The sequence below is a fragment of the Acanthochromis polyacanthus genome, chromosome 1 (genome assembly GCF_021347895.1).
Source record: "Acanthochromis polyacanthus isolate Apoly-LR-REF ecotype Palm Island chromosome 1, KAUST_Apoly_ChrSc, whole genome shotgun sequence".
Classification (NCBI taxonomy): domain Eukaryota; kingdom Metazoa; phylum Chordata; class Actinopteri; family Pomacentridae; genus Acanthochromis; species Acanthochromis polyacanthus.
The window spans coordinates 62,572,152-62,597,839 of NC_067113.1; the positions used below are offsets into that span (position 1 = coordinate 62,572,152).

At 38.0% G+C, this 25,688-nt stretch overlaps 1 protein-coding gene across 1 annotated transcript; it reads left to right on the forward strand.

Annotated features, from left to right (window-relative positions):
• The first annotated feature begins 2,539 nt into the window (after positions 1-2,539).
• On the forward strand, positions 2,540-25,274 carry LOC110965280 (serine/threonine-protein kinase 38-like). The gene is made up of 14 exons (XM_022214262.2): positions 2,540-2,905; positions 9,887-10,026; positions 10,616-10,667; positions 11,272-11,394; positions 11,651-11,734; positions 11,830-11,953; positions 14,867-15,021; positions 15,155-15,257; positions 15,991-16,052; positions 17,079-17,196; positions 17,620-17,743; positions 18,336-18,431; positions 18,546-18,637; positions 19,715-25,274. Exons 2-14 carry the CDS (start codon positions 9,893-9,895, stop codon positions 19,837-19,839), a joined length of 1,392 nt encoding a protein of 463 aa, XP_022069954.1. The 5' UTR covers positions 2,540-2,905; positions 9,887-9,892; the 3' UTR covers positions 19,840-25,274.
• Positions 25,275-25,688: the final 414 nt, after the last annotated feature.

The following is a 25,688-nucleotide window of genomic DNA, read 5'->3' on the forward strand; positions in this document are numbered from 1 at the left end:
TCACAATTGCCACATTTCTGCTCATCTGACCTCGAAAGGAAAATTTAAAGACCCTTGTGAAAAACATGCATCTTTAAAATGTCAGCTTTTTAAGGAAGTAAGCTCTGGTTTCAGTGTATTTCATGACTTTTAAAGAACAAAAATAGAACGGGGAGAAATAGACGAGACATCAGATGATGACCAAAATATACATATCTGGGGAAAATGTAGATTTCACAATGAAAAGTTTACATCTAGGCTAAATCCAGATTGAGATATGTACTATATAATAAAACTGTAGCACTTAAATTGCATTAAAAAATAGATTTTTGCTTTCATGTAACCTCCTAATTTGAGATGTATTAACCCTCCTGTTGTCTTCATTTACGGGCACCAAAAAATATTGTTTCCTCATCTGAAAAAAATCCAAAGATTCAGCAAAAAATTCCCCAAATTTCTGAAAAAGAGCAAAACTTTCAGGAAGAAAACTCCAATAATTCCTTAAAAATTTCCCTTATAACTTTTATTTTAAAAAATCCCTCAAATTTAGCAAGAAAATTCTTGTAAATATTTTCAAAAAATGAGTAAAAATCTCCCAAAAAATCCTAAAAATATCTAAAGTGATTCCATATATATCAGTAACACTTCTAGTATTTTCTTTAAGAACATTCACATAAAAATCAACCAAAATCCAGGCAAATTTGCTGGATTGTGGTTAATTTTTTTGTGAATCTTCGCAAGAAACTTTTTTAACATTTCTTTTTTCCACCAAAAATGTTGAAAGATTTACCAAAAATGTTGAAAATGTTGACATCAGAAGTTTCACTGTGAAAATATTTTTTCCCCTCATTTTTTAAACTTTAAAACGGGTCAGTTTGACCCACAGGATGACATGAGGATTAAACTTATTTTGAGTTTTCTAATTTCAAGATTGTTTGACTTAACAAGATATTTAAGATGCGTTGTCTTAAAACAAGTCCCTCCATCTTGCTGAAATATCACTTGGTAAGAGAATTGATCATAAATCAAGTGGGATTTTGACTAAAAATATGACAAATAGACTTGGTAAGATTTTGAGTTTTTGCAGTGCAGTGAATATTTTATGATATCTCAGTCTGATTAGAGCCTGTAGGTTCATGAATATTGACAAAAACTTGACTTATTAATTTTTAAATCTGTGATTGTTTTGAAGTATCTGATAAAACATCTCTCCTTCTTCTCTTGACAACATAGTAAACCTGAAGAAGAAGAAGAGGATCATTATTATTTTAACATTTGAAAACCGTGTGACTATATTCTGACGTGTCTCGATTTTGTTAAAAACGACCCTCAGCCGTCTGAATAGACTGAACTTTGCGAAGCCGAGGCTGTCGGCCAGAGAGTTTACAGCCCAAATCTAAATATAGGTGCCGTGTCACAGCTCAGTGGGCCCCATTGATGTGAGAAATATAAAAACAGCCTTGTGTGCTGGACACCACACCCAGACGTGTTAGCAGGGTACACCCTCCTCCCTGCATGTTGACATCACGGCTCGAACAGTAAAAGCACTCAACCCATCCAAATAAGGAGATTTATGACAGGGAAACTTTACCTTCCAGTGTAACCGCTCTCCTCTGTGTTTTGTCAACAATATGATGTTGTCTATGCTACAACCTGCATTTTCAGGTGTAATTAGGGTCACCTCTGCTGCATACACGTGTTCTTTGTCCTATAGACCTTTGGGATATACCGTCTACCAGGAAATGAAAGGATCCAGATATATTTCTAAGCGTCACTTATGGGAATATTTGAGGAAACGAGTCAGTTTCCTTCAGATTTTTTGTGATGTTAGAATACGACCACTTTTTATTATCTGTTCTGAGAAGCTGCAGTTATCCTAAACTGTCAAAGCAAAATTCTCAGATTTCCCCTCAGCAGACAGTTTTCTTAGAATTTAACAGTGGTCTGTTTTGTGATCTGTCTATGAGTTGACTTTAATCTTATCTTTCTTTTTGGCGGTTCATCTAGTTTATTGTTTCAAGGATAATGTTCACGGCCCTATAAAATGTCCAGAAGGTCTAAAGAGAGTACAGTTTTTCTTTCATATTTGTGTAGTAGTGACATTCTTTTAGTTTACTTTCTGATTGATTCTTAGTTAACAATAATAATTTAACTGTGCCATTTGTGTTATAATCACAATGTGACCTTTTAGTGACCTTAGATACCCTCTTGCTCATATGGTATTGCTATTAATATTTGAATCAAAAAAATATTTTACAGTAATATTAATGTATTTTATTCAGTTAAAGTATCAGAACAATGTTAAATAATTTTATTGCACACAGCAGAACCACTAACATGATGTAACAAAGCTTACAACTACTGTAGGTACAGTATATTCTTCATACCAGCAAATGCTTGCTAGCCAGCTGAACCACAACCCTTGCGGGGCGGTTCCGATCTTCTCATTGGCTGATGCGCCTGTCATTCTAATGTATAATCCGCATATGATTGGATAGAGGAAAACACAGACCCCGCTTTTCAATGCTGATTGGTTGACGCTAACGTCACTCAGGCGTTACGCCGTTGCGTTGCCAAAACGTCTGATGAGCCCGACGGTGTCAGGAAGCAGCGCCGCTTATTGCATATTTTGTAGCGATAAAGACGGAGGCAGCAGCGGATTTTTTTCGGCTGGGGACACAAATGAAGACAGTGAAATATTTTTAAATTATTTCAGGTTCGGTTGTCGCCGCCGTCAGAGGACTTTGGTTATGATTTGGCGTTGATATTGGTGATGTTTACTGGTCGGTTGCTCTGAGGGGTAGCCACTAACTGGAGCCTCTAGCCTTCAGCTGCCTAAATATTAGGCAAATAACACATTTCATTTCTTCTACTGGGTCGTGGGCTGGCGCCGAGCCAATTTTTGACTCTGGAGCAGGACACGGAGGTAGGAGAAAACGTTTCTGGCTAAAAATGCTGTTTTATTTTGATGCTTGTCTGGATTGTATTAAAGAGAAGCTGACACACAGACGGTGCATAGCAGTTAGCTAACTGACACTACACAGCAGCACACTGAGCGACTGTTTCTGTAAAATAACCTTAGTTTATTTAAAGTTGGAAGTATGTCATCTGTGAATATTGTCTGCTGCTGTCAGCCCTGCAGCAGTGGCGGGATAGAAGTACAGAGAGCTGAGGTTTGACAGGTGAGTAGTGAAACATAAACCACACTGGAAAAAAAATGCTCCTCTCAAAAAATGCTCTTTCTCAAAAGGGAAAAAATTATTTCAAGGAACTTTTACCTTGAAATAAGTGAAAAAAAAATCTGCCAATAGAACAAATGAAAAATAGCTTGGTAAAATTTCTTGAAATAAGATATGGTATTTAGAATATTGAGATCTTAAAATTAGCTGGGAAAACTCATTTTAAGCTTTATTTCATCAGGATTGTCAAGCTTAGGTGTCTTAACCCTCCTGTTGTCTTTATTTACAGCACCAAGAAATATTGTGTCCTTGTCTGAAAAAAAAATTCCAAAATTCACCAAATTGAAAGAAATTTGCAAAAATCTTCAAGAAGAAAAAGTTTTATTCTTTTTTTGAAAATTCACAAATTTGACAAGAAATAAAAATACAAAAATATCAAAATTGTAAATATTTCCAAAAAATAAATAAAAATCTTCCAAAAAATCCTAAAAATATCTAAAGTGAGTCCATATTTATCAGTAAAACTTGTAATATTTTCTTTAAGAACATTCAGAAAAAAATCTACCAAAATCCAGCAAATTTCTCTGGATTTTGGTTGATTTTTTTTTTTCTGAATGTTCTTAAAGAAATACTTTTTTTTTTTTTTTTTTTTATTTATGAAAAAAAGCGGCCCTCCAGAGGTTCCAATCTGGATCTCAAATTACACAGAAGTCACTAACCCTAGCCCTGTCACACTGAAGTCAGGAGTGTCGGACTCATTTTTGTCCAGTTTGATCTCAAGGGGCCAGACCAATAAAATTTGAACATAGTATGAGAATGACTCCAAAATTTTCCTTTGTTTTAGTGCAAAAACGTATGTTCTGAAAATGTTCACATTTAAGAAATTATCTTTTTACAAAACATCATGAACAACCTGAAATTTCTTAAGAAAAATAAGTGAAACTTCAACAATATTACGCCTTAGTTTATCATTTGTGTATCACAACTTCCGGATCAGAGTGTCTACAAAGACACAAAACATTTATTCACAGGTATCTAGAAATGAATGATATAGTGTTTTACTTTATGATCAAAATGCCAAACAAGAGGACAAAACCAACAAAATATTACAGAAACGAGATACAAAGCATCAAAAATAGAAAAACGACACAAACAAGACATAAAAAGACAAAAACGAGACAAAAAGGAAACACAAAAAGACAAAAATGAGAAGCAAAATTACAAAAACATGAGACAAAAGTCAGATGAAAACAACAAAACAAGACAAAATATTACAAAAAAGAGGCAAGAAAGAACAATGAACAATCTAGTATTTTACTTTATGATCAAAACAACTTGTCATGGTCTAGAAATTATTTTGAATTTACAGTTTTACAAATTATACAATTGCAGTTAATGTCTTCTCTGTAATTTTTACTCTTCACAAAGTCGTCCTGTGGGCCAGATTGGACCCTCTGGAGGGCCGATTTGAGCCCGCAGGCCACATGTTTGACACCGCTGGCTTAAGCCAATATATATTATTTTAGTGTTTGGATCTCAGTTTGTGTGTGCGTTTGGATAATGTGTATAAGCGCTTTGAGCGTGCATCCACCTCTTTCCCCTGCCAGGCGTCATGACTGAGTGCTTTCATTCAGGACGGAAAGGCTTTCCTGTGCAGTCACTTGCTGTATTTAAAGGGTGGAGTGTGTCTGTGTGGGACTCACTAACCAGAGAATTTCACACCAGATGGAGAAATCAACCTTTTAAGGATTAAAAAAAAAAAAAAAAAAAAGGTTCACTCTGGAACTTCTGCCAGAGATTGAAGTGAAACCTAAATATTTGAACTCTCATCTCATTACTTACACGCTCAGACTGTGAATTCCAGAGTTTCAACAGGAGTAATATTTTATTGTAAGTTAGCTGTTGTTGGTTGTTGACGACGATAACTAATGATGCATAAAAACTACATAATAATCCACACATCTCAGCTCTTTTCATTAGAGACATGGTTTATCATCTGTGGTTAAAACTGCTTTGAAAACTGTTGATTATGCAGTAGGAGTAGGAGTAGCCTGGACACTGTGTCTTTAACCCTCGTGTCATGCTGTGGGTCAAAATTGACCCATTTTAAAGTCTGAATATGTGGGAAAAAAATAGATTTTCACAGTAAAACTTCTTTAGTTCACATTTTCAACATTTTTGGGAAATCTCTGAACATTTTTTGGTGGAAAAAAGAAATGTTAAAAATGTTTCTTAAGAACATTCACGTAAAAATCAATCAAAATCCAGCGAAATTTGCTGGATTTATTAGAAGTTTTATTGATATGTATGTAATCACTTTAGATGTTTTTAGGATTATTTTTGGAAGATTTTTACACATTTTTTGAAACCACTTACAAGAATTTTCTTGCCAAATTTTGGGGATTTTTTTTTTTAATAAAACTTTTAAGGGAAACTTTAAGGGAATTATTTGAATTTTCTTCCTGAAGGTTTTACAAATTTTCAGAAATTTGGGGAATTTTTTGCTGAATTTTTGGATTTTTTTCAGACAAGGAAACAGTATTTTTTGGTGCCTGTAAATGAAGACAACAGGAGGGTTTAAAAATACTTGATAAAAATTGTTTATCTCCAACTTTGGGGTTCATATTTCACTATATGAAAGCCTGACTCATAAAACCAAAACAACCTGCATGGCTTAGTACCGTTAACACGTCCTTTCAAGTATTAGAAGGACATTAATGTACTTTATAGAATTATAATGTATATTTTATGCAGTACATTTCTTTAAAACTTGCCTTTGGTAGCACATACTTTAATGAGGTCATTTCTGGACTAGTTTTCTAAATAGTGAAGCTGCTTTTGTAGTGACTTCCTTTTAAGTTCCTGACTGTTGCAGCCGTCTTTGTTTAGCCGTCGGGTGGATCTGGTTCACATCTCGCCAAACTCAGTCCCTTCAGGCAGAGCTTAAGGCCTGGCTGGCTCAGCTGTGATGCAACTGTTTGAATGATGCTTCGTTTTCCACCTTGGTGAAAAACAAAGCTCACTGAGGGCGATGCTACAGCTGTTAGCGTGAGGCCTTTCTACGGAACAGATCCAGAGACGGTCTCAGCAGGAAAAGCACATGTTAGCGGAACTTAGCTGCTTTTTTATATGCTGCTAATTTGGCTATCCAGATTAGATTGTTCCTGTTCTGACTTGAGTTGTTTGTTTTTACAAGCTGACTAAAAATGTATACACAGGGTGTCCCGACATCATTTCGCAGGCCGATAATTTTGGCGATTCTTGTTGAAATAACCTCAAATTTTCACAGAATGTATAGAAACAGATCAAGATTTTATATTTAATGTTTTATGTTTGTTCGGTTTTCAGGTTGAGCCATGCCGTTCACTCTCACAGAAAAGTCATTTTGCGTCTTGGAATATGCTCGCACAGTCACCCAAGACTGTGCAGCGCGCCTTCAATGCAACATTTGGAAAAACTTCACCAACTGGCAAACAAATCTGAACTTGGTGCCAAAAATTTAAATAGGAAGGCTGCTTATACAGGGCTAAAGGATCTGGTAGACCATCATAAACATCAGCAGATTCAAAGACGCAAAATGACTTCTCTTTGGGAGTGAACGGCATGGCTCAACCTGAAAACAGAACAACAGGAGATCTTTTTCATTTTACTTTTATTCTTCTTATATTACTTGTTTTGTTTACATTTGTATATATATTTATCCCTGTATGTTTTATTTATGTTACTTATCTCCAATTCCTTGTTTTTTTTTAACTCAATTTCATATGTCATTGTTGCACTCGCTGCTCTATGTGCCTTTTTAATTGCCCCCTGGGGACAAATAAAGTTTTCTGAATCTGAAATGTCTGTTACATGAAGGCCCATTTCATCAGCTTTATAATAACAGTAACAGCCTTACAAACATTCTTTCCGGCTAAATAACACATTATGCTCATCATTGCTTAGCTAAAGAAAACTTTCTGTACAGTATTAGGAAAATTCTGTCTTTGTATTTGGGAATATGTGAGTAAAATAGAAATGTACGGTTAGAATAATCAGATTCAGGCTACATGTGTGAATAGCAGTGTGCCATACCGCTCTATACGTTTTCATTCACTCCCAAAGGACAGCTCATACTAGCATTACACTACCATTTCTTTGGAAAAGTTTGCAGCTTGCAGTGTCTATCTATAACGTGTAATTTGTACATTTTGTTTTTAGTCCAGCCCCAGTGTGAGGTACCACACAGGGTAGACAGTGACTGGAGAAGAATCTGAAGTGACAGAGGAAATGTCCTACAACTACATTAGTACAGCGGTGCTCTACACAGCATTCTGTACTAGCTCAGTGACCTTAATTAGCAGTTTTTAATCAAAAAGGACACAAGTACCTGGTTAAGCTGTGCGTCTGTGTTAGCTTTGCGTTGTCAGGTGCATTTTTTGCACAGTACAGTGAAAGTCTTAGTGAGCAACATCACAACGGCGTACAGCCTGCTTGTGCTGCTTTGTGTTTGTTCAGTTTTTATTAGTAAGCTCTGCTTCCTACCTGCCTTGTATGCAGGGAAATCAGCACACACCTCAGTAACTCAATACCCGTGGTTTGCCAATGTCCCTGTTTTCCTCCCAAACTAAGCAGCAATTATGCAGTGATTTTTTTTTTTTTTTTTTTTTTCCCCCTCAGGAGTCAGGAAGTGTCTTGTTGTTGTGGGACTGTTGGGGCCAAAACGGGAAAAGGCCCGGTGACTAGACGAAACATGGCTGCTATCTCTGGACTGCAGCGCTGTTTTATCTCTTTCTGAGCCAATCAAGCCTATTCATACCTTTCTGATGGCGTACTGCTGAAATGTTTTGATGATATTCACATCCACCCTCATTCTTTGTGCTCTCTTACATAATACATCCACAATCTGATCTTTCTGATATTCTATTAGTTTTCAGCTCAGTTCCTTTTATTTTTTACACTACCATTCAAAAGTTTGGGGTCACACAAACAATTTCATGTTTTCCATGAAAACTCACACTTTTATCCATGTGCTAACATAATTGCATCAGCGTTTTCTAATCATCAATGAGCCTTTCAACACCATTAGCTAACACAATGTAGCATTAGAACACAGGAGTGATGGTTGCTGGAAATGTTCCTCTGTAGCCCTATGGAGATATTCCATTAAAAATCAGCTGTTTCCAGCGAGAATAGTCATTTACCACATTAACAATGTCCAGACTGGACTTCTGATTCATTAATGTTATCTTCATTGAAAAAGAAACACAATAAAAAAAGGACATTTCTAAGTAACCCCAACTCCCTACATGTCATCTCATAGCACTTCACATAGTAAACCATTTAAACAGAGAAACCCAACAAAGTTAGTTGGTTCAAAAATGAGACTTTTAGTGCTTCATTGCGCTCTTTAACGTCATAATTCGTGTTTGTTTTCTGTTCTGGCCTCCACCTCACTAGTATGTGAGTGCTTCTTCCGCTCTGTGTGGTTTTTATTCCTCCCACTCGAGGGCTGCACATCCGTTTCAATTTGACAATATGAGACCTTGTAGAGAAAATACTTCTCAAATGTGCGGTCACAGAAATATGGTTAGTTTTCAAGCTGTTTCTTGTGGATTAAATGTGGCTGTAATGTGAAGCAGTGTCCTTGTAAATGAATGAAGGGCTTCTTCATTCTCCCTATAATCACCATCCAGTGTCTCTGTAGCTGACAAGTACATTTCCAGGATGTTTGTCCTTCCTCGCTGTTTGCTTTTGTTTTAGAGTCTGAACCAAGACTGTAAAAGTGCAAAGGAATGCATGCTGAGAAAGGCCTGTGGAGATGTCACCGATAAGCTCCTGGAATGAAACCTTGCAGATCATGAGCCATGCAGCACATGATTTAGTCCCTGTTCTGAGGACACGGGAATATTTTTGAAGCAAGGATCTTACTGAGGCAGCTCCTATAGTTAGTGTATGGTGGACAGATCTGTTCCAGTGCTGCTCTCATTGACATGGACACATACTGATCATTAACTTTTATGCTGTTTAACCTCCTCAGAATCAAATCAGAATTGTGTGAATGAAAGCAGAAAGGCAGTCTCACATCTTAGTCGAGCATTTGTTTGTTGTGTGTTGAGTTGAAGGCAGTGTTTGTGAAGGCTGATGCTTCTTTTGCTCCCAGCGCTGCGCTGATTAATCATCTTGGCTGAAACCGCCCCCAATATTAGTTAATTAATAATATATTGGCATTTATGGCAGCTGACAAAGAACAAGAGTTGCTCAGCTGAAATGTGTGAGGTCATTTTGAAAGTGTGTCCGTCGTATAGTTCATTTTATATCTTGGTCAGAGCAGGCCTGTAATGAGCAAATTACATTTATGGAATCTTTATTACTCATAATGTTTACTACAGTAAATGTCTACTATAGTAAACATTACGACTACAGCTCAGTGCCACACTTCAGTTTTGACACTAAAACATTTTTAAAGCATCAATACTGATCAGAATTGGTCATTTTTGACTTTTTAATCCATGAAGTTGGACACACTGATTTAACCTGAGATCCACAACTAGACTGTTGATTCCTCTGTTAATGGAGGTGGTGCATCAGGCCCATAGCTGTCAATTAGCAAACTCTCTGTACGACTGATTCCTACTGCTCTGGTGAGATGCCTGCAGTGAGATCCAGATAGGTGAAACAGTGGTTCAGCAGGTGAATGGACTGATGCGCACAATCTGATCTTTCATTGTTCTTTCTTTGTGTTACAGGATAGTATGGCCATGACGGGAGGGACTGCAGCCGCCCTTCCCATGAGCAACCACACCCGAGAGAGGGTGACCGTGGCCAAGCTGACTCTGGAAAACTTCTACAGCACTCTGCTCACACAGCATGAGGAGCGAGAGATGAGGTAAAACCACCTGAGTCGTTATGAAAGCTACTCTTTTTTTCTCCTAACCCGCTTTAAATACATGTTGCTACAGCCAATCCTTTCTTTCTGAGTGTGAAACTCTTACATTTTTTTAACAAAATCTTCAAGAAACAAAGTGTTTATTGTTTTATTTTGTGCATTTAATGGTTTCCTCGTGCAGCAAAAGCTGTTTGTGACCTTTACCTCAGTTACTCTCTGCATGTAAACGTAGCACTTGTTCAAAGTGTCAGGTGACACTCTGTGCCGGCTTGGAAATGGTAACAATGCAGAGCTGGTTCATCGCAGGTGTGAGCACAACAAAGGCCATCTCATAAGCTACCACTTCTGTTCTCATGTTACCTGAGAACTGATCTGTGATCCAGGTAACACGGCTTAGAGCCCCCTGTAAAAGACAGCTGATCCAGTGTTTACATCCAGCTGTCAGGATCTGATGTGTTCCAGCTCATTTTCTCTCTCCCTCAGTGTTTCTGCCTCAACGTTTCTCAATTATTTATTAAGAAAAGAAAAAAAATTGTGTGATATTTGTGTAGCCTTTTAAACACCTACACTTTTTTTTTTTCATTTCCAGGCAGAAGAAGCTGGAGAAGGCCATGGAAGAGGAGGGTTTGCCAGATGAGGAGGTACACACTGGAAGAAATGCTCCTGTCAAAACAAGAAAAAAAGCTTATTTCAAGGAACATTTTACCTTGAAATAAGTGAAAAAAATCTGCCAATAGAACAAGAAATAAGATGCGATATTTAGAATAATGAGATCTTAAAAGTAGCTGGGGAAATTTATTTTAAGCTTTATTTTACCAGGATTGTCAAGCTTAGGTGTCTTAAAATGAGCCAGATATGCTTAAAAATAGCAGTTTTTCACTCAAAATAGATTTTTGCTTCCCTGTAACCTCCTAATTTGAGATGTATTTAACTTATTTTGAATTTTCTTGTAAAATACAACTCAAAACAAGATAAGTTCTAGATTGTTTGACTTAAGAAATTTAAGATGCATTGTCTTAAAACAAGTCCCTCCATCTTGTTGAAATGTCACTTGTTAAGTGAATCTATCTTAAATCAAGTGAGGTGAGACATTTAGACTAAAAATAAGACAAATAGACTTGGTAACATTCAGAGTTTTTACAGTGCAGTTTATAGGTATCAAAATGTTGCAGAAAAAAAGTTCTTGTTATCTAATTAGCTTTATCTTTTTGGTGAGATAACTCAGTGTCACTTTGTGTTTTGTAGAAAGTAATGCGGCGCTCTCAGCATGCCCGTAAGGAGACGGAGTTTTTGCGACTGAAGAGGACGCGACTGGGTTTGGATGACTTTGAGTCTCTTAAGGTCATCGGGCGAGGAGCTTTTGGAGAGGTATGTTAAAAGAAGCTTTTGTAAATTTTGTAAAAATTGACGGCCAGAAGTCGAATCAAGGCCATGAGAAATGTGTGTGGTTTCACCTGTGGGTATTTGACTCTTTTAACACAGTGCTGCCACAGTGTGAATTTCATATCCTGTGTGTGATACTTTCAAATCTGTATATTTATATGCTGCCTTCAAGCAAATGGAATCTCAGTTAGGTTACATACAAAAACATTTCCTGTGATTTTAATTGTGATGTGTCCCTTAGGTCCGGTTGGTACAGAAGAAAGACACAGGGCACATTTATGCCATGAAGATATTGAGGAAAGCAGACATGCTGGAGAAAGAACAGGTACCATCCTGTTAGTGCCGCAGTTCTCAAGGATGTTCATTAAAACTGCTGCTGCTGCGTTCATGATCAGTGTCTACTCTACCGTCTCCCTGCAGGTTGCTCATATCCGAGCAGAGAGGGATATTCTGGTGGAGGCAGATGGTGCCTGGGTGGTCAAGATGTTCTACAGCTTCCAGGACAAGAGGAACCTCTACCTCATCATGGAGTTCCTGCCTGGAGGTTTGTACTGACACCTTCACATTAACAATACACTGCCCATCCACAAAAAACGTCACATATTCTAATATTTTGTTGGACTGCCTTTAGCTTTGAGTACAGCACTCAATTACTGTGACATCGTTTCAGTAAGCTTCTGCAATGTCACAGCATTAATTTCTGTTGAGAGTTGGATTAATTTTCTGCAAAGATCTTATATTGATGATGGGAGAGTAGGACAAAGTTTTCTCCGGAATATCATGCTCCCTGATCCACTCGTTCACAATGTGAACCCCATGAATCCTGTCATCATCATCTTGGAACATGTCCATGTCATCAGGGAAGAAAAACACCACTGATGTAAAGATCTGGGGCCTCATTTATAAAACATTGCATAGGATCCATACTAAAAGTTTGCGTACGCCGAAAATCTGAAAAGGGCGTATGCCCTTCGCCCCTGATTTATAAAACTGTGCGTAAGCACAGCTGCACGCAATTTCTTGATAAATCACACACCAGCTGGAAGATTGCGCAGGTGGATCCACCTCACATTCCGCCCACAACACACCCACATTTTACCATGAATGGTCAATGCAAAGTAACTCATGAATGTATCTGTATATAAATAAGCTGCTGATCCACGGCATTTTACGCAGCACCGGCCGGCAGTCTTTTCACTGCTTTGCGTCAGGATGAATGAATCATGTGTTGACCCAGGCCACCCTGCCACTAAATTTGTTATGATCATGTCCGATGTACAAATAATTTGTACACTGATTGAATGTACATTTTTTCGGTTCACATAGACAAATTCATCTTCACTCGGAGCCCTTACAGCAACATGAGTGCAGTCAGTTACACCAATTACATTTGGGAAACCGGACATCGCTGCAAATTGCCATTTAATGTTGGCCTGTTCACCCACAGTGTAAGGAAGCCTGATGTATTGACTGGTCATGTTTATAATGTCATCCAAAACAGCTGGCATTATTGCGCTGAGGGATGGTTGTGATATCCCAGACCTAAAGGACATTATTTAACTGTATATCAGACCCAAACGGGATTTAGACAACAAATGTAACCTCATATATTCTTCATATTAAACACATACCTGTCGGCCACTTCCCGTTGGAAGGAGCCGGTCGCCAGAAACCCCCAAGTCGTCAGCTCCTGTGTCTGTACCGGGATGGCGTGGTTTCGGCGGGTGGGTCTGTCTAAGACGGCCCAGTTCAGCACATAGATCCAAGAGCACTGCTCTAGGGAATCTGAATCGGCTTATTAGCCAGTCATCGTCCAGGAAATCCCCGTTATCCCTAAAATCTCTCTCCATTCTTAACGTGATCTTCCAGCAATGCCAGCTCATCCATTGTGCCACATTACGCACGACTGTCACCCGTTATTTATCCGCTTGATCAGCGATTGGACTGATCGTCACATGCCTTTTCCAAATTAGTAATCAATCAGTGCCACTCACCGCTCTATTATATCATTTGAAGATGGAAGTTTGATATATGAACATAGTTCTGCAAATACAGTCGTAGGCGGAATGGCGCACTATAGGAACATCTACAACAATGAGGGTTTATGATTATCCGGCTCCACAAGTCTAATATGTGATAACAATAAAGGTTTGAGATCAATCCGACTTCAATTCACCACTTCACCCTCCGGCACTGCCGTTCCCTCTGTCTCCAAAATGTGCTTAAGCAAGCATCAAAGTTGGCGCACCGGTGCGCACATTCTCACGCCAAGTTTGTTTTTAGAAATCACAACGTACACAGCGTACGCCACTTTCTACGCAAAGGTTGTGATTTACGTCACTTTCTAGCCCTGTTTTGTGGGTACGCAAGCATCAAGAATCAAGGTTGGTGCACCGGTGCGCACATTGTCACGCCAAGTTTGTTTTTAGGTTGTGATTTATAAAAATCACAACCTTTGTGTAGAAAGTGGCATACGCCACTTTCTAGCCCTGTTTTGTGCGTACGCAAGCTTTATAAATGAGGCCCCTGGTCATTCAGTATCTTCAGGTAGTCAGCTGACCTCATTCTTTGGGAACATAACGTTGCTGAACCTGACCAACCCCAGATCATAACCCTAACCCCCACAGGATTGTAGACACTAGACATGATGAGTTCATCACTTCATTGCCTCTCTTCTTACCCTGATGCCCCCATCACTTTGGAACAGGGTAAATCTGGACTCATCAGATCACATGACCTTCTTCCATTGCTTCAGAGTCCAATCTTTATGCTCCATATTAAATTGAAGCCTTTATTTCTGATTAGCCTCACTGATCAGTGGTTTTCTTAGAGCTACAGCTGTTTAGTCCCAATCTGTTGAGTTCCCTTCACATTGTGTGTGTGGAAATGCTCTTACTTTCACTACTAAACATAACCATGAGTTCTACTGTTGATTTCCTACAGTCATCTAAGAGTTTGTTCCTGAAGATGATGGTTCTTCCCTATCCTTCAGGTTTTAATAATAAGTTGGACAGGTCTTAACCTGATTTTAGTAGAGATTAACATCCTTTCCAATGACTACAGGATATGTCTTCTAACATGGTGGTTTCAGAAATGAGAAGCTCCTCAGTGCATCAGCTAGGGTTAAATAAGTTGTTGCAGCTGAAACATATTCATCACTGCAGTAATTATCCAATGGAAGGATCTTAACTATTTGCTTAGTTAAATCCAGGTAGTGACTTCTTTTTTGGACAGACAGTATAGTTCTCTGTGCGAGGATCACAAATGACATTTCAGTGTTTCTGCTGTTAATATGTCAGCTTTTCAATGTGCACTGCTTTTCAATAGTCTGTATTTATACTCATGTACTGATGTCCTGTGATAAATCTCAGATATCAGATGTGCTGAGAGAGATTTTTATTTGTTGAAAAAAAATGTTGTGGGTGTTTTTTTTCAAAAGTTCTGACCTTGTTGCCAGGCGACATGATGACGCTGCTGATGAAGAAGGACACTCTGTCTGAAGAGGCCACGCAGTTCTACATCGCAGAGACGGTTCTGGCCATCGACTCCATCCACCAGCTGGGCTTCATCCACAGAGACATCAAACCAGACAACCTGCTGCTGGACTCCAGAGTGAGAACACAAATACACGCACACATTTTTACTGCTGCAATCGTGACCTTCAACACGACAGAGAAAAGAAATGCAGAGAGAAATTTCATGAATGTCGAAGAGCGCAGAGCGTCACTGATGTACTATCTCACAGGGACACGTGAAACTGTCAGATTTTGGCCTTTGTACGGGACTCAAGAAGGCTCATCGGACTGAGTTTTACAGGAACCTGACGCACAACCCGCCCAGCGATTTCTGTGAGTTGCACATGTAATATCCACAAGAAAATTCAAGCATTAATGTAACAAATGTGCACAATTAACCCTTTAAGCTTCAGTGTACCGCCGGCGGTACACCTACTAATTTGCATAGGAATTTCAAGAATGTCCGACGGGTGCAAACGCGATTATACAAACACTATACACCGATGGAAAGCTTAGATTCTCATGAATCCGCCAGTATAAACCACTTTCAGATGCGATTGCCACAGCGGGTGAGAAAAACACATTTGTCCGACAAAAACAAATATTCCTCCATCCGTTCTCTATACACGGCTTCAACGCACACAGCGCGACTCACATTTCCGGGTTTATTATTACACACAAAAAAAAGATTCCACAAAAAACGGCCATAATCCAACCTTTCACATCAGATGACACAAGCCAGTAAACTATTTTGTCCAAAACATGTCCTGAAGTCGGTATAAAATCCCCGAATCGGTCGTTTTCAAGGAAATGCACCTCCCGATGTGCGTCCAATATTCCCCGTATTTTTCGTAATTTTTTTATTTAAAAATAGAATATTAGCGATTTTTTGTACTGAAAACGGCTGGAATTGACTGAAGCTTAAAGGGTTAAAGGTAGTATTTTCCACCATGACCTTTATAAAGAAATACTTTTTCAGATGCTAAGCAACAGGTTCTGCTTCAGAGACACACTGTAGCTTTTCAAGTAATGTTTTCTCCTCTATTTCCTTTCCTGCTTCCTTAAGCCTTTCAAAATATGAACTCCAAGAGGAAAGCAGAAACCTGGAAGAAGAACCGGAGGCAGCTGGTAAGGCTTCATCATTTTACTGCATTATTCTAAAGACAAAAATGCTCCTCTCAAAACAAGAAAAAAACTTATTTCAAGGAACTGTTACCTTGAAATAAGTGAAAAAAATCTGCCAACAAGTGAAAAATGGCTTGGTAAGATTTCTTGAAATAAGATATGATATTTAGAATATTGAGATCTTAAAATTATCTGGGAAAACTTATTTTAAGCTTTATTTTATCAGGATTGTCAAGCTTAGGTGTATTAACCCTCCTGTTGTCTTCATTTACAGCACCAAAAAATATTGTTCCCTTGTCTGAAAAAAAAATCCAAAAATTCAGCAAAATATTTCCCAAATATATAAAAATTAATAAATTATTAATAAAAATTTGCAAACTCTTCAGAAAGAAAATTCCTCAAAATTTTCCCTTAAAAGTTTTATTTTAAAAAAATTCATTAATTTGGCAAGAAATTAAAATTTTAAAAAATTGTAAATGTTTTTAAAAACTGAATAAAAGGCTTCAACAAAAATACTAAAAATGTCTAAAGTGATTTTTATCCGTAAAACTTCTAATATCAACCAAAATCCAGCGAATTTCGCTGGATTTTGGTCGATTTTTTTTCTGAATGTTCTTGAAGAAACATTTTTTTTATATTTATTTTTTCCACCAAAAATGTTCAAAAACATCCCAAAAAATGTTGAAAATGTGGAAGTTTTCACTGTGAAAATATATATATTTTTCCACATTTTTAAACTTTTAAACGCATCATTTTGACTCGCAGGACGACATGAGGATTAAAACAAGATAATTTCAAGATTGTTTGACTTAACAAGATATTTAAGATGCTGCTTGAAGCATGAATAAGAATGGAATAAACATCAGAAAGTAGCTTCAAACAAGCCAGAAATACATGGACACGTCAGCTTTTAAATCTACGTAGCTCTGACATGAGTGGACACGTTGAGCTGGTCAGATTTTAAAGTTGAATGTATATCATTATATTCCTTTAGTCCTATATATTCCCATAATTGTGTGTGACTTTCAGGCTTACTCCACTGTGGGGACTCCAGACTACATCGCCCCTGAAGTTTTCATGCAGACGGGATACAACAAGCTGTGTGACTGGTGGTCTCTGGGTGTGATCATGTATGAAATGCTCATCGGTAAGAATATGAGAGAGAGAGAGCTGAAAATGTACACTGGAATATTATGAAATGATTTGAGTGATGAGATTGACATGAGCGAGCAAATTATACTCATATAAATAGTCAAAAGCAGCATTGTGGATGGCACAGCAGCTTTTTGGTGGCTTGATATATGTTATTTTAATGTTTGTAAAAACCATCTGAAAAAAACTGCAGGTAAGCTCAGGGGACTTGTTGGATAAATATTCAAAAAGCTCATGTATAGTGACCAAACGGCTGTAAAAATGTGATTATTAAATTGATACGTAACTGCACAGCTGCCACAATTATCTGCCAGAGAGCAGTCGCTTAGTCTGTCACAAAAGTTGCTCATTTCAACTTCTGTAGATGATACTGTACTACAACACTTTTTAAAGAATACAAATGTTGTTTTCTCTCCAGGTTACCCACCTTTCTGCTCGGAGACGCCGCAGGAGACGTACAGGAAGGTTATGAACTGGAAGGAAACTCTTGTCTTCCCACCTGAAGTCCCCATATCAGAGAGGGCCAAAGACTTGATACTAAGGTACTGGATGTAGCATGTAGTGTGATGGTCTGTCTCTATATGTAGCCCTGTGATAGACTGATGACTGGTAAGTCTGCTGGGACAGACTCCAGCCCCCCATGACCCTACACAGGAGAGAGCGGTGTATAGATGATGGATGTTTGCATGTTTAAGTGAAATATTCTCTGATTCCAGCTGATCAAATGTGAAGATTTGTTGCTTTTTCTGTTTAATGTCACTTTGAACTGAATCTTCTTTTACAAAATGCTCCTCTGGTAAAATGTGATAAACAATTTTTAGTATTCTCTTCCATTTTTTAAGCAATGGAAAATGATTTCAGTTGATAATTAAATTAGATGTTAGTTGCAGCCTTGTTTGTATATATATCTGTGACTGTACACTAAGAAATGTGCAGTACATGCATGAATGCTGTCACACTAATTGGAACAGTATAATCACTGGTAATGTAGATGCATGCGTTTTTCCAAGAGCTCTTTTCCAGCCCCACATGAAGATTAAATGCTCAACATGTCGCAGCTATCAGGAGCAATTTCCTCAGTCATGAAGGTTCATCAGATAGTTTTATTGTCCCTGTACTGATTGTGTGTTTCAGGTATTGCACAGATGCTGAGAACAGGATCGGAGCTGTGAGCGTGGAGGAGATCAAGAGTCATCCGTTCTTTGAGTCGGTGGACTGGGAGCACATCAGGTAGAAAAACAAGAAAAGTGACTCCGCTTTGAGGGAAACGCAATCGCTTGGCTTAAATGGAAAGACACCTGTGTTAATTATGCAACATCATTTCTGTCTCTGCTCCCTCCACAGGGAGCGGCCAGCCGCCATCTCCATTGAAATCAAGAGCATCGACGACACCTCAAACTTTGACGACTTCCCTGAATCAGACATCCTCCAGCCAGGTTTGTCTTCTGAAATATTCTACACTGGAAAAATGCTCCTCTCAAAACAAGAAAAAAAAGCTTATTTCAAGGAACTTTTACCTTGAAATAACTGGGAAAAAAATATGCCAAGAGAACAAGTGAAAAATGGCTTGGTAAGATTTCTTGAAATAAGATATGATATTTAGAATATTGAGATCTTAAAATTAGTTGGAAAACTTACTTTAGGCTGTATTTTTCCAGGATTGTCAAGCTTAGGTGTCTTAACCCTCCTGTTGTCTTCATTTATGGCACCAAAAAATATCTATTATTATTATTCTTAAAAGTTTCAATTAAAAGTTTTATTTGAAAAAAAATCCCCAAATTTGGCAAGAAATAAAAATTTAAATAAAATGAAAATTGTACACATTTTCAAAAAATTAATAAAAATCTTCCAAAAAATCCTAAGAACATTTAAAGTGATTCCATATATATCAGTAAAACTTCTAATATTTTCTTTAAGCAAAATTCACTGGATTTTGGTCGATTTTTTCTGAATATTCTTACAGAAACATTTTTTCTTAACATTTCTTTTTTTCATCCAAAATGTTCAACAATTTCCCAAAAAAATTCAAAAATGTGGAAGTTTTCACTGTGAAAATATATATTTTTCCACATTTTCACACTTTTAAACAAGTCAGTTTGACCCGCAAATTGACAGGAGGGTTAAGGCAAGATCATTTCAAGATTGTTTGACTTAACAAGATATTTAAGATGCGTTGTCTTAAAACAAGTGCCTCCATCTTGCTGAAATGTCACTTGTTAAGTGAATTTATCTTAAATCAAGTGAGATGAGACATTTTGAGTCAAAATAAGACAAATAGACTTGATAAGATTCTGAGTTTTTGCAGTGTACACTTCTTAATTAGTCCTGAGTCACATTCATACACCGTGAAAAACCACAGATGAGTAATGCAGATTGTCAACAAAAGAGCTGCTGTTGAGCTGAAAACAAACATTTTATATTTCTATGTGAGCTGTGTAGCAGCGTCATGCTCTGTTGTGCCCCCAAAGTGGTATTTTAAAAACCCTGCTTTTGTTTTCTGTGTTTGTGAACAGCCAACGCGACGGAGCCAGACTTCAAATCGAAGGACTGGGTGTTCCTCAACTACACGTACAAACGCTTCGAGGGTCTGACTCAGCGAGGCACCATCCCCACATACATGAAGGCAGGGAAGGCCTGACACGCTCACACGGGGAGGCAGCGTCACGGAGAAACACACGGACGTTTACGGACACAGGGTCGGGCCCCGGAGCCCCGCTGGTGCTGAAGGCTGCGCCGTCAGCCTCTCAGTCTAAATTTAACCCTCATCACAAGTTATTTAGGTCTGCTCAGCCGCCGCAAGAACGCCAAGAGCTCGGAAATTAAGGAGCGTTACCGCATTACCTCGGTTGTTTATATCGTGTACACGTGCCGTTTTTAGCCATAGCTCTCAGGCCAGCTCACTAACTAGGACACTACATCAGCATATCTGCATGTTCAGCGGCATATTGCTTCTGGAGATGATTTTTTTACAGCCTAACGGTGACGGTGGGAATGAGGCTCGAATACAAATCACTGCTTTGACATCTTCACATCTATAGTTTCTACACTGGTGGCTAAAACGGCTCAGATGCAAACTGAATCTCTGCTATAGAAGACAAGCTCTATACGCTGCAGTCAGACTCCGGATACAAACAGGAACGCCTCAGTTGCAGTAACTCTTATTCTACTACTTTAAAGAAAGTCCCAGCATGACTTTGAGTGTTTTTGTTCACTTTCTGCTGCGTATTTAAGACTGCAGCCATTTATATTTAAATTGTGAAGGAAAAAACAGATTTCTTTTAGTTTTAAGCAACTTGTTTTCATATGTTATGTCAAGGGCAAAAACTACTGGAGATACAGCTGGGGAAGGTTCTTTTTAGCAAAATGCAACTTAGCAACGTGCCCATGGATCCCACTGAAAAAATAGTTGACATCAAGACTACTCAAATGTTTAGAATGCTGAGGTACTAATCCCACAGTTTTAGGCTAGTCTTACTGTATAGACGCTGATATGGAATTACTATCATCGTGACTTTATTGGAAGAGACCAGGATGTGTATTCAGACATGAAGACGACATGTTCAGATGCTGTCAGATAAACAGAATGGAGCACATTTTGTCTTCATCTTCTGTCCACATAAGCAGCTGACATGAAAGAATAACTATAATTCTTGATGATTTCGCTACAGTTTTTTTTTTCGTAGAAGAAAATTTTGCTTCCTCTTCTGCTTCAAGGTTTCCTAGCTGTTAGCTCAGTTAGCAACTGTTTTAATTTCCAGCTCCTTCTACGGTTTATTACACCCAACCTCTACATTCTGTCGACACAATGCAGCCTCATTTATTTGCTCCATTGTAGTAAATGGAGACACATTTTCTCTTTTTTTAAAATTCTGGTGTTTGCAACCTTTCAAAAGTTTGCCTAACAGATATGAAAACATGGCCACTGTAGAACTATTAGCATACCAATATTAGCATTTAGCTTCTATTTAAAGCCTCAAAGAACCTCTGGTATAGCTTTATACTCCAATTTACTTTATTAGTATGATTCTACAAAAACAGCTCAGTCAGAACAGGTTATCCTGATTGTTTTTTTGCTCATAGCAATGATTGAGGCTGAACTGAAAGTCTTTTGGCTGCTTGGCACTGGTTTCAAGTGACTTCTCTCAAAGTTTTAACTGCATCAAAGGATCGAAAATATACAACAAACGAGCAAAGACTCAAATCATGCTGGAATCCTTCTTTAATCCTCATGCTAGTGATACACAGCACGTCTTTGTGGAGGCTCAGTGGGCTTTTCTCACTGAGGAACAACTAGTTGCCAGGAAACATGTGAAAGCTGTTTACCCTGTGCTTGACATCCGTTACTGCAGAGTGTTGCCCGTTCACATTGCCAAACAAACTGCTGAGTGCGCCCCTTCCCTCCAGAGCCGCTTGTTTTGTTCAGATCAGCGCTACAGTAATCGATATTTCCCCTCATTCTAATTCTAATCAGTCCCAATTACTTTCTTCTTAGATGGACAAAACATGCAAAGTGCCTTTTAAAAATAGTTAATGAATATTTAACCAGATACTTAGCTGTATTTTAGCAGAGATTAGTCAGAAGGCATTCGTTAAAATTAGATTTAAAACACAAAAGCTGTTTGACTGAGGGAAGTAGCAGCAGGGTAAGTTATAAGAAAACCAGGAAGGGAAAAGCTTCATGGGTAAACTAAAATAAATATAAAGATGTGATGTGCCAGTTATATTTAATGTCTGCAGAGCAGTAAAGCATATGTGAAGTAATAAAGGTGATAAAAGAGCAAAGAAACAAAGGCAGTAAAGGACAGCAGGTGTTTATAGGGTAGATACTGGACCGAGAGGCTCATAAAAAGGTAATGTGTCAGAGAAAACACAATGAACAGTCTGTCTTTGTCAAGGAAAGGTGAACGTAAATTAGAAACTACATAAAAGTAGATGAGCATGGTGGATCTCTTAGAGGTGTGTTTCCTTCGTCTCAAGTTCCCTCATTATTTGTTCATTTTCAATCCACTGGATGTATTTAATGTCTTTGTTTCTCCAAAGAAGGAGAAGCTTCATGTAATTTGAGGCCTGTTTTTCTCAGCAAATCAAACCGTTTAACCAACATCAGAGTTGTGACCGGGCACAGAAGAGTTACCAAAGAACTCTGATCATCACACGTCGTGATCTGTACACAAATTTAGATGTAGCTGTCGCTTACTGCACTTAACTTCAAACTACCTTACAAGAAAACACCTTTCCAAGAGAGCTAACGTTGGCTATGGAATAATTTGCCATTTCTATTTCTACACTTGTGAGAAAATGAGAGCGCATGGACGGATGTTTCTCAGTTAGGATGTCTGTGAAGTGTTGGGTTATAAATGTACATACAGGAAACTTACTGTACCACAGGTAAGCTGTAGCCGTCACAGGAATCCCATGTTCAACTGCTTGTGGTGCTATTTCTGAGGAATTTATTGGGAAAGTAAGCGGTCTAGCAGTTTGATTAGAGTGAGTCTCTTCTCTTTTATTTTACCTGCTTATTTCATTCACATAGTCCTGCTGAAAATCAAGACTGACAAAACGTACAAACTATGTTTGACTGATGAGAGATTTTGAAGGCAGATATGTGTATATTTTTGTATTATTTATTATTTTCATGTTTTCTGTGAAGGTGTTGATCAATTGGATTTTTGCCAATGTTTACTCTATTTAAATTGGATGATTTTCATGTTATTTCTTTGACCTAACATTTAAAGGGGCACTCCAGCTTTTGTCTAAAGTGAAGAAACTAAAGAAACTTGATGCAGCAGATGCCAAGATATCTTGACTTCCTGTCCCTATGGATAATGTTCTAAAACCAGTGAAGCCCACGTCTCACAGTGCAGCTTGATAGTGGTTTTCAGTGCGTTCTTTCCATCTGCTCATGTCTTCAAAACTCCACACCCATTTTTAAAGCTTTCTGTTCACTATTTGTGTTCACTTTGACATCATCTGGGTGACTTTTTTTTTGCTCCCTCCATAGCAGACATCATAGGACTGTATTCACAAGAGCCTGACTGAAAAATTTGGGGTCACTTAGAAATGTCTTTATTTTTTGAAAGAAAAGTAGCTTTTTTTATATCAGGATAACATTAAATTAATCAGAAATACAGTCTAAACATTGTTAATGTGGTAAATGACTATTCCACTCATGGAAAACATGGAATTGTCTGGGTGACCCCAAACCTTTGAGCAGTAGTGTATAAATATAAAAAAACAACATAATGCATAAAGAGATGTTTAGGATCATTTGGAAATGGTTTCATCATATAGTTTGTCCAGCAAAACAGTTCAAGCTCCATTCTTTAAAAATTATCAGCACTGTCTGCAGCACATGTAGCAGAGTTTAACAGATGGTGGTGGAGTCAAGCTTTGTCCACTCATTAAATGAATAACTAGTTTATGAAATGCACTGCTTGAAAGTTAATAAACAATGACCCCCATCATTTCTCCTTTTTCCTCCAACATACTGAACATTATTGCTCAAAAGTTTGGGGTCACTTAGAAATGTCCTTATTTTTGTCCTTTATTTTTAAATTAACATTAAATGAATGATAAATCCAGTCTAGACATTGTTAATGTGGTAAATGATTATTCTAGCTGGAAACAGCTGATTTTTAATGGAATATCTCCATAGGGGTACAGAGGAACATTTCCAGTAACCATCACTCCTGTGTTCTAATGCTACATTGTGTTAGCTAATGGTGTTGGAAGGCTCACTGATGATTAGAAAACCCTTGTGCAGTTATGTTAGCACATGAATAAAAGTGTGAGTTTTCATGGAAAACATGAAATTTCCTGGGTGACCCCAAACTTTTGAACAGTAGTATATATATTACACATAATCGGCAGATGTAGTAATATCTAAAATTTTTACTCCCTAAAAGCTGGTGTAGATCAGACTGAGCAAAACTCTCATGACAAGTAAACTGAACTTGATTTGTTCTTTTTGGTGGAGTGCCCCTTTAACCAGGGACAGAAAATGCCTTGAAACTTAAGCCGATCAGTCTTCATCATATCAGACAGACACCGTTAACTAATATTCTTTAATTCAAATGTATGGGTCTAATCCAAGTACAAATGTAATCAAAACTAAGACCGGGTTGCAACAAGGCCTCACTGGAGGACAGTAGCAGGACAGATGCATGATGGGAGTTTTAGCTGACGGCTACCACTGCAGTTTCCCGGCTGTGTCTAATCACTGGAACACACAGATGCAGCCTGGAAAAAGCTCAGCTGCTGTATTCCTCACTTCAGATGGTCCATGGAAAACTCGTGTGACTGAGTGTGAGTGTGTAACTGCAAAAAACGACGTTTTCACCAAGTAGATATCCAGCGCTTTTTGTTGTGAGGTGATGTGTCACCACGTTCAATGTCAAACTCATGTTTTGTTTCGTAATGGAAAAATTACCACACTTATTGTTTCTTCATCAGAAGTAGATGGAAATGGAGGGCAAACTACTGTGTTTGGGATCCTTACTATTCTCTCTCTATATTTAAGATAACTTGAAATCCATTACTGTGTCACTTTATCTAAAGGGAGTTAAATTATTGTGACTTCAATTTTCCACGAGGTGGAGGAGAGTTCAGGAGAGGTTTCACTTTGATCATGTGTGACTAAACCAGACAATTCATTTGTGAAGGACCAAACCAGCTCAGCCTGTGTGTTGTTAGGCAGATCACTGTCACATAATGTTTCACCATAAATGAAATATTATGCATTAACTCAGAGAGCAGGGAAAAGTGTATATATCCTGTTAAAAAATTAATATTCTGGTGTTAGACGCCTTCAAAATGCTAGTAATTTGGCTAATCCAAATTAATTCCCCCCCTGTCAAAGTCTCCTCGTGAACTTCTTAAGGTTGTCAAACTGCCCTCTGCAGGCCAGGACTATGTTGTGAGGTATTTTGTGTAATGATGTGTACATAGTGTTGTAGACACTCGAAGGCAACTGTCTGTGGAGTGAAGGAGGAAATGCTCATTAATATATTCATTCACGTTGGTGAGTTTTTATGTTGATAAAATGCTTCAAATAATAAAATTAAACACTTCCAAGTCTTGTGGTTTCTTTAATGTTGGGAGGTGAAGGTTAGGTGGCTTTTACAAATCACTGACTGTATAAATATACACTGTCTGTCCAAAAAAAAAAGTCACCACCTGGATTTAGCTAAGCAAACAGGTAAGAGTCTTCCATTGGATAATTACTGCAGTGATGAATATTTTTCAGCTGCAACCACTCATTTAACCCTAGCTGATGCACTGAGGAGCTTCTCATTTCTGAAACCACCATGTTAGAAGACATATCCTGTGGTCATGGAAAGGATGTTAATCTGTCTCAGAAGGGTCAAATTATTGGCCTGCATCAAGCAAAGAAAACAACTTAGGAGATAAAACTACTAAAATCAGGTTAAGAACTGTCCAACACATTATTAAAACCTGAAGGATAGTGGAGAACCATCATCTTCCAGA